Genomic DNA, 14,467 nt, shown 5'->3' on the forward strand with positions numbered 1-14,467 from the left:
GCGTTATGGGATCGAGCCCCACATCAGGCTCCTCTGCTATGAGCCTGCTTCTTCCTCTCCCGCTCCCCCTGCTTGTGTTCCCTCTCTCGCTGGCTGTCTCTGTCTCTGTCGAATAAATAAATAAAATTTAAAAAAAAAAAAAAAGAAAGAATCATGAAGAGAAGGAGACTTTAAGTGTTATAGAGGGTTAAAGGCATTTTAGCTCCAAACTGAGACTTCCTCCTTGAAGTAATCAGCATTAAAGGAGAGTTGAAAAGAAAGTCGTGACTTTCTCACTGTGTGATTTAATGTTGTTTAATTCAGTGCGAGATGCTTCCCCCCACCCCCCTCAGAAAGTCTCAAGTCCCCCAGGGACATCTCAAGTCCCCTGCCTGAGAAACACTGGCATAGAGGAGAAAACACAAGCCTAAAGGCCAAAGATCTGAATCTGCATCCCTATACTAGCTGTGTGACCTTGAGCAAATTTGACAGCCTCTCTGGGATTTTGGACTAGATGCAGAGAACTCCTCTCCTGTGTGGATTCTGATCCTCTGGAGTGACTGCCTGCACACCTTGGTGGGGGGGCGGGGGTGGAGGGGTGAGTCCTGCGAGGGCTCAGTGGAGGAAAGGTGTGATAATCTATTAGTGACGTCTGCCACAGCCATTGGAAGTGGGAACTTCTGCCAAGTGCACTATGTCTTTGAGGACCCTGAAACAAGACGTCTACTAAAGTTGCTTCTAGCTCAGAGGACCTGTGGCTAGCTACAGTAGGTCTGGAACGAGATGGGGTGGCAGGATTCTGAATTTGTAGAGAGGTGTCTAAAGTCATGCTGCTTATTTTCTAAGGACCCCCAAGATTCTGGGAAAGGGTTATGCCCCCTCATCCACTCCTCTTTCCTTTTTCATCCTCTCCTTATTCTCTGTCTAGGGAGATGTTTCTCTGGAATTGTGTCATTCCCTTGCTTAGAACCCTTTCCTGCCTCCCACTTCCAGGACACGGTTCCAGCTCCTGAAGGTGGCAATGGGGCCCTCATGCTTTGGGCCAAGCCCACCTGTCCAGCTGCTTCCCCCCAGACACTCTTCACTGCAGGAGAATGAGCACCCATATCTGTAGGCCTCAGGAGGCATCACCTTTCCATCCACTTCATTCTGCCTGGAACGTTATCTCTGACCTAGCTAACCCGTCATGCAAGGTTGGCATCACCTCTTCCCTCACACACACACACACACACACACACACACACACACACACACACACACCCCACAGGTACTCTTCTGGCTTACGCCTTCCATCTACCATTAACACAGAGTGTGTATTCTACAAATTACCTATTTTTCCAATATGGTGGACTTGCAACCCACAGTCCAGGTTGAATCTCTAGGCCTACTGGACTGTGCTTTAAAAAAATAAATTCAAAGTGATTGCCAACATTTAATTATCAGCAGGTTTCACATGAAAATGGAGACCTCTGGAATCTTAAATAAAATAATTTTAAAAAATTAGAAGGAAGATCCAGCAATATTGGGCCCACATTGTCACACTTCCTTGACATGCCACAGATGAGAAGCAGCTTCCCCACTTAGACAGGGCTAAGCTTACACAGTTCACCTCAGACTCTACCCGGGCCACAGGCCACAGCACTGTCTTACGTTACTCCTAAAGCCCTGAAGGCGCTAGGTTATATTCCTTTACCAGTGTGTCCCCAGGTGCACCTACGAGTTTCTGAAAAAGATAAATCCCTGAACAAGGAAACAACTACAAAGTGTCCTCCAAACAAGACCAAGGGAAAGTGCTCAGCAACATGCCAGCATCCAGAGCCGCTGCCTATGCCCTGCAGAAAACCCCAGAGGGGAGGCTCCGTAGCCTTCGGGACTACTATTTATTTCCCCCCAAACAGCTATTTCACCCACTCTGTGCTGGAAACTGTCCTGTGTTGTGAAGTCGTTCAAGGTCGGCTATCTGTCTTGAAATGAACCAGTGATGTGGCATCATGGGAGTTTGCCCAACCTCGTTTGTGTGTCTTCCACAGTTGTGGTGGCTAGAATTTATTTCCAAGTTACCCAGCAAGCAAGAACACCAGGGCCACTCCTCATCAGAGCAGACTGTCCCCACCAAACACTCGCTTAGCTTGTATGGGGTCACAGAGCAAGGACCCCTCACAGACTACCCTGTTTCCCTAACCTCAGTTGATCCAATGCCACCTCCTCAATTCCTGCTAATGCAGTTTCTCACCTGTCCTGTTGAGGTTTTCTCAATACTTTTCTTTAAATCAACTAAAATATTTTTACTTCGATTTATTTAAAAAGGAAATGTTATACAGGTCCATAATCCCTCACCGGCAATTCTGAAGTCCAAAAAAAAAAACATCTCAAAACTGAAAGTTTTTCCCAAAGTTTAAGACAAACTTATTTGCCTGCAAAACCTATATTGACATAAGGCCATTTATAGTCTCTATTTATTCCAATTAGTGTGGCATCACCGACTTCTTCACAGAAATATTCATGTATAAGGTGCTTCTCCAGACACTGCTGGGGGTGTTAAATTACATACTGGAGATTCACAGAGTGATCTTTTTAAAATCTGGAAAATTCTGAATTCTGAAATGTATCTGTCCCCAAGGGTTTTAGACAAAGAAATATGAGCCTGTCATACCATCATAAATAGAAAATCAATACCACTTGCTATGAAGAGAGGACAATCATAAAAATAAATACAAATTAAAACATAAAATTTTAAGGAAAAAATGTGTTTAAACCTAAAATTATCTTGTGACCCATTCACTGTTGGCAAAAGCTCTCCTCTGGCCCTATCAGCAGAAATCTGGTCGCAAACCCCTAGAATCCAAGGCCTGCCATCTGTTCCCCGATGTGATTTGAAATGGGGTCAAGCTCCTATTCTCCTTGAAGAACTGAGTACCTACTTTGAATATCTCATCAGGAAGGCATTTGATTGCTGATGGCTGGAAATATGGCATCAAATCCTTGTCCAGCATTTGGAGCTCTTCCTTAGTTAATCCAGCTGGGGAGAAAAAGGAATCACGAGGGTTTAGCTCAAGCCATCGGAACTCCACTGGTTTATTAATGGTGCTGCATAATGTACAGATCTGTGTGTTCTAGGCAACCGTCATTCCTTACAAAAAGCCTTGAAAATCACACTGGAGAATCAAGTTCCTTAATCAACTCTGATTAAAAAAAAAAAAAAGTGGGTCACATTAGCCCTGATTGGTCTCCTACAACGAAAAGTAGGCCCAGAAGGAGCTTCACTTTATGTAATTTCAGATTGTGTATAAAACTACTTAGAAGTCAATTAAATCACATCCTAAACCACTTTAGTGTGCACAGAACCGTCAAGAGAGCTTGTTGAAAGAGCGGACTTGTAGACCCCTCATCTGCAACCTCAAGTCATGAATCTAGGTTCTACTGGAACTTTAGAGATGTTCACTACATACAGCCAAGGATTCTTTTATTGTTATTATTATTATTTTATTACTCTTTTGTTTTGCTTTTGTCCCCAGATGTCAGGTTGGAAAGGGAGAGAAGGCATGTTCGAGGTGCCTCTTACCTGCAATAGTCCCGAGCTCCTGCAGGACAGAGCCGGACCAGTCGGTGGGATCACCAAATACAACTTCTGCCTTCCTCTTAAACTCGGCCAAGACATGGGTGCTGCAGAGCAGGGTCCCGATTCTGGCCACCACCACCCTGGTTAAGAGGGAAGCATATAGTGTGAGCCTGGGAGACTCTCCAGACACGACGGGTGTGCAGAAGGTAGGTAGGTCCAGCTTCCAGAAAGGATCCAGCTGATTCCACTCCTTATTTTAACCCAGAAAAGTGGGAAAGCATCAGAAAGCAGAAAACATCTCACTGAATGAATGAACTGGTTGATCAATCATTTGCCATTTTGAACACTACTGGTTTGGTTACCTGAATTCTGAGATCCTTATGAGGGAGATTTCGGTGACGTTCATAGCACACAGGGCTACACCAAGTCCTACTAAGTGGAAGCTCTTCAGATCTTGGATAGTGTAGCCTGAATCCTCCAGGAACCCTTGCAGGATAGATTTAGCCTAGAAAAATAAGGAAGAATAAAAGGTGAATTATCCAGGGATGATGAGAACCCCAAGGCCTGAAGGGATAACTGAGTTATAGCTGTAGCCTCCTGACCAATCCCCCACTGTACTCCCCTGGACGTAACCCCCCCATCCAAACCATCCTAGCCATTGCCTCCAGGTTCATATCCCTAAGGTGCTGCTTCCAGTGAGTACATCCCCTCATCCAGAGAGGTGTGTTTTGGCAATGAAACTCTTGTATCCTTCACCAGCACTAAAGGAACTTTACCCTGTGTCTGTGTTTGCTAGCTTATTTTCTTCAGTCTCTCATGACCTTCAGATAGTTTGCTCATCTAAGTTCTCCTGCATCAGGATCCAAACTTTTCCAGCATGTTTCCAGAACTTTCTTTTTTTTTTTAAGATTTTATTTATTTGACAGAGAGAGAGTGAGAGAGCACGAGTTGGTGGGGCAGGGCGGGGGGGAGGGGGAGACAGCAGAGGGAGCAGGAGAAGAAGGCTCCCCTGCTGAGTAGGGAGCCTGATGCGGGACTCGATCCCAGGACCCTGGGATCATGACCTGAGCTCAAGTCAGACACTTAACCAACTGAGCCACCCAGGAGCTCTGAGTTTCCAGAACTTTCTGACAAAACCTGTTAATAGTCTGCTTTTTTGCCTTATCTCAAATCAGTCCCTCCATCTGAAATGTGCTTCCTGCCTTCCCAACTGTTAAAATCCAACCATCTTTTTATCTGGAGGGTTCAAGTCAAATGTTACCTTCTTCCTGAAGTCTTCCCTGACGATCTCAGCCATGGTGAAGTTTTCTTTCTCTAAAGCCCTACATTAATAGGTTTGTCCCTCTCTCTTCAATTCCAGAGAGAAGTGTAACAAATGCTTTGGTATTGAAAACCACAAAGGGATCTTTTCAGTGAGCTTTGATTTAAGGGGGCTGCTGTGTAGGGTCCCTGAAATTCTTGCACAGTAGCCATTCATTGTTCATGACTTTCCCTGAAGAGCTACCCCTCCCACACTCTTACTTCACATTGTTCAGGTGGAGCTAACATCTGAGTTCCAGTGATGATGCTATGGCCCAGTCCTGACTGGTAAAGTCATCTCTTAGCCTGGCTGCCATGATTTGTTATAGACTGGGCCTGTGATCCAGTCAAAACCAACCAGGACTTTAAATGGAATAACTAGGGATATCCTAATTGAAATAGCAGAATAAGACAGCCTTCTTTCTCTGGAAGGAGAACATTCTTCACTTTGAACTGAACCTTGAAAGGATAAACACCTGGATTTGCTAGAATTCACCACATGCAAAGAGCCTGCCTCTGACTGAAGCCAACACAAAGGAAAGCAGGGTCAAAAAATGGTGAGAGACAGATTCCTGACCATAGTGTTGAAGACTCTGGATCCAGCCATACCTGAACTCTACACTTGAACTTTTCAGTTATGGGAGCCAATAAATTTCTTTGCGTGGTCAAACCACTTTGAGTTGGTTTTTCTGTCACTTGTAATGAAACGACCCTGATTCATTTAATCTACCTATGTTGGACCTGAGGAAGGATTCAAGTCAATCCTTTGGATGTGAGCTGTATAATAAAGTCTGGATGCTCGGTGCTCATAAGGACAGGTGCAAAAGATAACAAGAGGACAAGAGTTCACAAGGCAAAGACGGGAAGGAGACATCCAAGGACAAACATCTGAATGGAGGGAGAGTCACAGGGATCCAGCAAGCCTTCCCATATCCTTTTACCATCAGTTCATCCCATCACACGGTAAGAATCATTACAGTGTTAAGAGAAAGTGTTAGCAAAGATTGGGAAATGTGGCGTTGGGTTTCCACTTTTCATGTCTCTTGCCTCCCCATCCCCCAAGTCTGTTTAAAAGCTACCTTTCCAGAGAAGACTGCCTGATTCCCCAACCTCAAATAGCCTCCCTCCTTGACTATTTCCATGAACATTTTGCCCATTTTCTGTTATCAATTATCACAATTTTAAAACATTTTTCACTGTGCTCACCTTTTTTGTCTTGTACCACCAAGTAGAATCCCCAGAGACACAAAACATATCCAGCTAGTTCACCATCGTATCCCTACCACTTGGCATGATGCCTGGCACACGGTTCAGTCCAATAAGGACGTTTTTAAATGAATGAATGACTATCTGAGTGAGTGAGCTATGGAAGTTGTAGGCAATATGTACTCCTTTGAAATGGCATCAGATTGCTGCTTTCACAAGTTGGAATGGCTTCAGGGAGATTTCCTGTTTCTGCAAATCAGACTGATCAGTGTCTTCATGAAATTGCCCTCAGTGATTACAAAGCTCGCAGGTTCCCCAGGGGAGTTTCAATAGTATCACACTCAGACTTAATTGTCTCTGAATGGGAATGTATATCTAAAATAATAATAGCTAATATTTCCTGAATGTTTGCATGGACCAGCACTTGACATACACCACCTCATCTAGCCTTCACAACTACCCTGTGAAGTATTTTTTTAAAGATTTTATTTATTTACTTATCAGAGAGAGAGAGAGAGGGCAGAAGCAGGGAGAGCAGCAGGCTCCCCACTGAGTAGGGAGCCCAATGCAGGACTCGACTCCAGGACCCTGGGATCATGATCGGAGCCCAAGGCAGACACTTAACCAACTGAGTCACCCAGGCATCCCAGCCCTGTGAAGTAATAATATTATTCTCATTCCCACGGATAAGGAAGCTGAGGCCCAGAGAGGTAAAGTAACTAAGCCACGGCTACACAGCTGGCAAATAATGGTGCTAGGACTAAAACCCAGGCATTCCGACTCCAGAGCCTGTACCCTTAGACAGTGAAGATGTTTGGGTATGAAGAGAAGAAAGAGAGAGATTTGAGGTCACTTTTGAACTTTTCCTATTAAGTCTTCACAATCAGGTTTCACTGTTGACTCATAACAATTTGTGCTCCCCAACTATCAGGTGTGTCCATTTTAAAATGAAAGTGCAAAAATACAATTCAAATAAAATTACTTTGAAGATGCGGTATTAAATTGTCCCTGCCACTGGAACCTGGAAAATGCAAGCTCAGCCTGCAAGGTGATAAGCCAAAATATATTTACTTGAATGACTGGACCAGTGTATCTATAATGATTCCAAGACAATTAATACTAACACTTTTAGGCAATATTAGCCCTTTGAAAAATGAATAGCTGTAAGATTTCAATCTCTCCGTTCATCCCTCTGGCTTCTCTAATAGTTTTTTCTCCCCCTTATATTGGCTTTTAAACTGAACTCTGTTAATGTAGTTCCACCAGGTCTGACTATTAATCTAGAAACATGCATTTAAGGGTTTGATTGGGAGTGAAAGTTGAAGAACTGACTGCAAATGATATATGCAAATGATATATGCAAATGTTAGGTTTTCATATCCTCTTCAAACATATTGATAAATCTCACTGGCATCCATGGGAATTAAAATTGGTGCAAAGGGAAAGAGATACTCTAGTTTCTAAGTTGGATATATTTTTCTGTTTTCTCCCAGACTGTAAATAGAAGGATTTTAATATCCGTGATGTGGCACTTCTCAAACAGTCAAAATCAGTCATTACAGAATGTCGCATGGAAGGAACCTCATATTGCTGGGTTTAGACCGTCTAGCAAATGAGGCGAGATGCCCGAGAGAGGAAGTGTGGTGGTGGTGATGATGGTGATAGTATGATGATGGCGTCAGTGACCACAACAATGAAAACAATTAATTTTGACTGAATACTATGGGCCAGGAATTGTTCAAAATGTTTCACATGTACTGACTTGCATAATCCTTATGGCCAGGGTCTCCATGCTGCCCAGCTCCGGGGTGGGGGTGGGGGTGGTGCAATTCACATTGTGTCCTGTTTGAATGGTGCCACTCAGATTTAGGGGACATGGCAATCCTGACTTCAAAAAGCTCATGCGACTAGGGGACACGCATTGGTTTTGCCTGCCCAGCACCCATCCTCCCTTTGTTTGAGAACACCATGCTTTCCCTTGGGTGGACCGCCCTATATTTGTTTCCTCTTGTTGCCTTAATAAATGACCGCAGATTCGGTGGCTTAACACAACACATATTCCCTTACAATTTTGAAAGGTCCTAAGTCCTAAAATGGAGCAGCCGGGTGAGTTCCTTCCGGAGGCTCTAGAGAGAATTTATTTCCTTCCTTCTTCTAGCTTCCAGAGCCTGCCTGTAGTCACATCCTCCATCTTCAGAATCAGCAGCCTAGTGCCTTCAAATCTCTCTCTGTGTCCTTCTGCTCCCATTGTCTCACGGCCTGTCTCCTTCTCATAAGGACCCTTGTGATTACACTGGACTCATCAGGAGAATCATCCTATCTCAAGATTCTTAAATTAATCTGATCTGTAAAATCCCTTTTGCCACATAAGGGAACATGTTCAAAGATCGTAGGGATTGGGGCACAGATGTCTTTGGGGGCCTTATGCAGCCTCCCACACTCCCATTCCCCGCTATCAGTTCATAGGGCCATGATGAGGTGGACTCCACTCCCTGACGCATGCCTGGCCAACCACCATATTCTACTCTTGATCACAGTGACGGCTTGGGGTGGGCCATTGCATGATCGGAGTCAATGCTGGGACTTTTTCAAAAATTAATGCAAGAGGGGCACTTTTTTATGGGGATGCTAATTAGATAATATGTAAACCCAGTGTTGAAAATGACGACTGAGGGAGGGCTGCCGGAGCATGAGGATACCATGGAGCAGCTAAAACTCCCCTTTCTAGCAATACAGTGGGTTAATGTCCCTCCCAGTTGAAACAATTAAATTCTGGAGAGAACTTCTTCTTTAACTCATGACGGATTAACTGACACAGAAACCAACCTCCTAAGCAACGAGAACACTGAAGAGAATTTATGAAACAACTGTATTCAGACACTGGACAACAGAGAATACAGGACTGTAATCCTGAAAGAGGGAACATAAATAAGGAAAGCCCGAAAATTGCCCTTGCTTATTGCCCAGAAGCAGTTTCCAGGCCAGGGAGCAGGAAAGATGAGCTGGGAACACAGAGATTCAAGGTCAGAGAGGCCAGGGCACCTGTAATCTGTTGGGGGTAAGTACTGGAGAGTAAGAAACTTCAGAGAGAGAGAACACCAAAAGAGAAACTTGGCAAAAGAGAGAGAGGTCTTCCCCTGTCTGGCTGAGTACTGACCTCTCTACACAGGCCAGGAGTGAAATCTACATAAATATCAGGAAAATTCATCAGAAAGTTGATAGGATGAACAATTCTCAGAGCTCATGTGGAGTTGGAAAGAGATCACATTCCCACCAGCCAGAACAGAGGGGTCTTGAAATACACAGAGCACAGTCTCCAGAAGAATCATGTCTGAATAACAGATAAATTAACTACAGAATTAAGGTCACTCCGGACTCACCCTAATAATGCTCAAAAGGAAGGCTTGGGGCACCTGGGTGGCTCAGCTGGTTAAGCGTCTGCCTTTGGCTCAGGTCGTGATCCAGGGTCCTGGGACTGAGCCCCCCTCAGGCTCCCTGCTCAGCGGGCAGTCTGCTTCTCCCTTCCCCCAGCTTGTGCTCTCTCTCTCTCTTTCGCTCTGCTCTCTCTCTCAAATAAATAAATAAAATCTTTAAATTTTTTTAATTAATTAACTAATTAATTTTAAAAAAGGAGCCTCAAAATCAACCTGATTTGAAAGTAATTTAAATGTATGCCAGTAGTGATCTGAAGGGGCAACTGCACCCCAATGTTTATAACAGCAATGTCCATAACAGCCAAACTATGGAAAGAGCCCAGATGTCCATCAACAGATGAATGGATAAAGAAGATGTGAGATATATATATATATCCCCACATACATATATGCATGCAATGGAATATAACGCAGCCATCCATCAAAAAATGAAATCTTGCCATTTGCAAAGACATGGATGGAACTAGAGGGCATTATGCTAAGCGAAATAAGTCAGTCAGACAAAGACAATTATCATATGATCTCCCTGATATGTGGAACCTAAGAAACAAAACAGAAGATCATAAGGGAAGGAAAGGAAAAATAAAACAAGATGAAACCAGAGAGGGAGACAAACCATAAGAGACTCTTAATCCTAGGAAGCAGACGGAGGGTTGCTGGAGGCCAGGAGGCAAGGGGGAGGGATGGGGTAAATGGGCGATGGCATGTGATGTAATGAGCACTGGTTATTATATAAGACTGATGAATCACTGACCTCTACCTCTGAAACCAATAATACATTATATGTTAATTAATCAAATTTATTTATTTATTTTTAAAGACTTTATTTATTTATTTATCAGAAAGAGAGAGAGACTGAGAGAGCACAAGCAGAGGGAGGGGCAGGCAGAGGGAGAAGCAGGCTCTCCACTAAGCAGGCGCCTGATGCAAGACTCGATCCTAGGATCCTGGGATCATGACCTGAGCTGAAGGCAGACACTTAACCAACTGAGCCACCCAGGCATCCCTAATTAATCGAATTTACATTTAAAAATTGTTTAATAAATAAATAAATGCCAGAACAAAGCCCAATAACCTTCAAAGGAGTACAACTAAATCAAACACTCAAAAATGCAGAATTCACAATGCCTGTTAGCTACTCAAAATCACCAGCCTTGCATATAAAATAAAAATACATAACCCATAACTAAGAGAAAAATTAGTCCATAGAAACAGACTCAGAAATAACTGATGACAGAATTAGCAGCCAAGATTTTAAAGCAGTTATTATAAATACTGTATGTTCAAGGACACAAAGGAAAATATACACAAAATTAAGACAAAAATGGAATACTTAAAAGATCAAGCAACATCTACCCACCTGTCCTGGGGTCCATTCTGTCTGCTGGCTTAGGGAAGCCACAGTGTCAATGGAGCTGAGATCCAGCTGCTCCAGCTCACTTTCATTAAGAGTCAGAGCGATGCGCCCCAGAGAGGCGATATGATATTCTTTCCAGTAAGAAGGCAGGTCCCAGACCTTCAAGTGAAAAAAAATCCAGATCAGACTGACCATTTCTAACAGTATTTTAAACAAACATAGGGTAAATCTCTTTAATATATAAAGTTCTTTTATAAATCAATAAGAAAAAGACAACTGCATTTGTTCTAATATATATACGTATACATACACATATATACACATATACATATATATACACACATATATGTGTGCATGCGTGTGTGTATATATATGTGTATATATATACACAAAACATGAACAGAACAACTTTATATCATGGGAATTTATTGGTCTGATTTCTTGGCCCTCATCTTGATTTGGCCACATAGAGAGAGGGTCCCTGGCCAGTGGACTAAGGTTTTGTCTGAGATGACAAGGACAACTCAGGGGATGTGGCGGAGGGTGCTACAATCTTCCTTATTGTAGTTTGAGGTTTTGACTTTTTCTGGCTAAAGAGGCCATTTATCTTTGTAAATACAAAACATTTTTGCTTTCTCCAGTTTTCTGTTAGTGGTGAAAGAACAGAAACAAAGTTTTACTGATTAAAAAAAAAAAAGACATGAACAAGAAATTCACAAAAGGGGGCACCTGGGTGGCTCAGTCGTTAAGCATCTGCCTTCAGCTCAGGGCATGATCCCAAGGTGCTGGGATAGAGCCCCGCATCGGGCTCCCTGTTCCGCTGGGAGCCTGCTTCTTCCTCTCCCACTCCCCCTGCTTGTGTTCCCTCTCTCTCTGGCTATCTCTCTCTCTGTCAAATAAATAAATAAAAATCTTAAAAAAAAATTCACAAAAGAAGAAACAGACATGGAAAAGAGTTCAGTCTTGGTCATAATTTTTTAAATTGTACATTAACAGCAATCAAAGAATACCATGTTAGCCAATCCTATTGACAAGCAATAAAAAGAACGATCATTTATGGTATTGAAAAGATATAGGGTAAAGGATACCCTCATTTATTGATGTTGAGAATACAAATTGGTTCATACTTTTTGGAAGAGAATTTGGTTATATGTATCAATAGCTTTTAAGATGTTTATATGCTTTGACCCCAAAATTCCACCTCTGGGAATTTAGCCTAAGTAAATAATGAGACAAATGCCCCCCAAAATATGTACAAATATGTACCTTGAGGCATTAAAAAAATATAAGCAACCTAAAAGTCTACCAATTTGCTAAATAAATAAGGACCAGAAAAAAAGGACCAACCATAAAATGAAATATTAAATAACTATTTAAAATGTTGATATAAATCTATAATTCTGATATGGAAAAATATGCATTTATACTGTTGGGTGTCGACAGCAAGTTATTGAAGAGTGGGTGAGCATGACACTATTTTTTTCTAAATATATGTGTGAGTATACATGAAATATATGCACGAAATATAAAAATACATTTTATACACAAACACAGAAGTCTGGAGAGCTTCAGGTGAATATACCAAAACCAGTGCTTTACAATGCTTAACAGTGCTTATCTCTGGATAGATTATGACAGATTTTCTTGTTTATTATTTTCCAACTTTTCTACAATAAACTTGGGTCATTTATTAAAAAAGAGTTATAAATGTAATTTTAAGGAACTTCATGTCTTAACCCCACAAGGATAACCAGATATTCTACAACTACCAAATGGCTGAAATAAGCCACTCAAAGGGAACTTTATAAAGATGGGAAAAGACTTGTAGTCCCCTTTTTACTCCTTCCTGCTATGTTTTCAGACAAATTTGCAATGGATTCTGAGAAAATCTGCTGTAGGCAGCAACTGAGGTTCTCCAAGTGGAGAGAGAAAAGGCACAATTCCTGGAAACCGTCTCAATCAGAGGAACCAGAGAACATCCACAGAACTTTTTACTGAGTGTCCATGAGGTTCCAAGACACATCTCCGTTCTCTGCCACAGACCTGAGAGGGAGGGAGGGAGGCACTAGAAATTTCTCATATGTGGACAGCATACCTATGGCATGGAGTTGATACAGAGAAATTGCAATGGGACAACGCACGTGAAAACTCCCTGAGCTGGGCTTTACGTGCAGCAGTGCTGGGACCGTCGTGCTGGGCTTTCCCCTCTGTTGAATGCTCCCTCCCTGAGGTGGGCTTTACCTGTACTGCCTTCTCCTTTAGGGTCATCAGCTGAGGTGGGCTGAAACCCCTGACGGCCCCCAGAAGCTCCACATGCCTGGTAAACGTGTGTTCCTCCATGCAGAGCAGGTCCTCGGGGGCCCAGCAGGCATTGGCTTCCGCCAACTTGAAGATGTCACCAGAAGAAGGAGCCATGACTCCATGGCAACCTCAAGAATGGGGAGGAACAGAGGAAAGAGAGCTTCAGAGAATGTTAGTTTTTACTGGAATGAGTAATCTCCTTGTCCAGATGGATTTATTCATGAGAGGCAGCGTGGCATAGACACTGAGAGCAGGGACGCGGGGAGCAGCTTGAATCCCACTTCTGCCACTTCTTGCTAATTACCTGGTAACAAATTCACGGAAATGCCAATTTTTTGCACGGCCACATGCACACGGTAGGAACTCTGCAACATTATAGTGGGGTTCCAAATTGCCTGGAGGAGAGGGGGAGCTGGTGGTGAACGGTTCTGGCTTCAGATTGAAATCCAAAGCTATTTAGCCCTTCTCTGCCTCAGTTCCCTCATCAATAAAATGAGGATAAAATTATCTCATCAAATTTTTGGAAGGATTAAATGTATTATTATATATGAAACACTCAGAACAATGTCAAGTATACAGTAAGCACTCAATACTACCAAGCTATTTTTATTAGTTATGTTACCAGCAGCTGCCACCTCATGCATTTGTTTGCAACTCAGAGTTAAGGCTTCCAGAATTACGAGGAGGGAGCACTTCTATCTAACTGTGGTAAGGGTGGAATGCCTGGGTGGCTCAGTCGGTTAAGTGTCTGCCTTTGGCTTGGGAGTCAGGCTCCCTGCTCAGAGGGGAGTCTGCCTCTCCCTCTGCCTGTCCACCCCACTTGTGTGCACTCCCTCCGGCTCTCTCAAACAAAATCTTTAAGAGTGGGAAGGGATAATGATGTGCCATTGTGGAGGCTATGGCCTTCCCACTTTCTGGGAAAGAGGAGAAATGGGCCTGTTGCATTTTCCTTCCCAACAGGAGAAGCCCATCCATTTCAGTCTTTGACTAAGTTGAACCTCACCTGGCCAAACCAGTTAACATCATCAACACACAAATGAGGCTCCTTGTCTGAAGAGCAATGCTGGCTTTCCTGTTGAGGCAGCTGTCCACCCCTGAGGACACAGACTCACCACCTGAGCCTGGGCATCCCCAAGCCCTGTGGCCACTCCCTTCTCACACAGCCTCTTGGTGGCAACTCACTGGACTGCAGTCAAGAGGTGAAAGCAGACTAGATCAAGGTCACCACGTGTGGTCCTCAAGCATCTTTACCACAAAAGACACATCCTTCCTAGACTCCCCCACTTTCCAGTGAAAACAGCATCCAGTGACAGTAGAGAATTAGAGAGGAAC

The 14,467-nt window shown here is 43.2% G+C and overlaps 1 protein-coding gene across 3 annotated transcripts in view; it reads right to left on the reverse strand.

The window, feature by feature from the left end:
- Window positions 1-14,467, reverse strand: part of OTOA (otoancorin) — a 73,458-nt gene that overhangs the window by 12,141 nt on the left and 46,850 nt on the right. For all 3 annotated transcript variants that reach the window (XM_034670265.1, XM_034670263.1, XM_034670264.1), the window contains 5 exons: window positions 13,076-13,263; window positions 10,838-10,993; window positions 3,901-4,043; window positions 3,542-3,678; window positions 2,901-2,998 (listed from right to left, as the gene is read on the reverse strand). In XM_034670265.1, the coding sequence (XP_034526156.1) occupies window positions 2,901-2,998; window positions 3,542-3,678; window positions 3,901-4,043; window positions 10,838-10,993; window positions 13,076-13,263 (722 nt within the window). The remainder of the gene's footprint in view (window positions 1-2,900; window positions 2,999-3,541; window positions 3,679-3,900; window positions 4,044-10,837; window positions 10,994-13,075; window positions 13,264-14,467) is intronic.

Source organism: Ailuropoda melanoleuca, chromosome 10 (assembly GCF_002007445.2).
Source record: "Ailuropoda melanoleuca isolate Jingjing chromosome 10, ASM200744v2, whole genome shotgun sequence".
Classification (NCBI taxonomy): domain Eukaryota; kingdom Metazoa; phylum Chordata; class Mammalia; order Carnivora; family Ursidae; genus Ailuropoda; species Ailuropoda melanoleuca.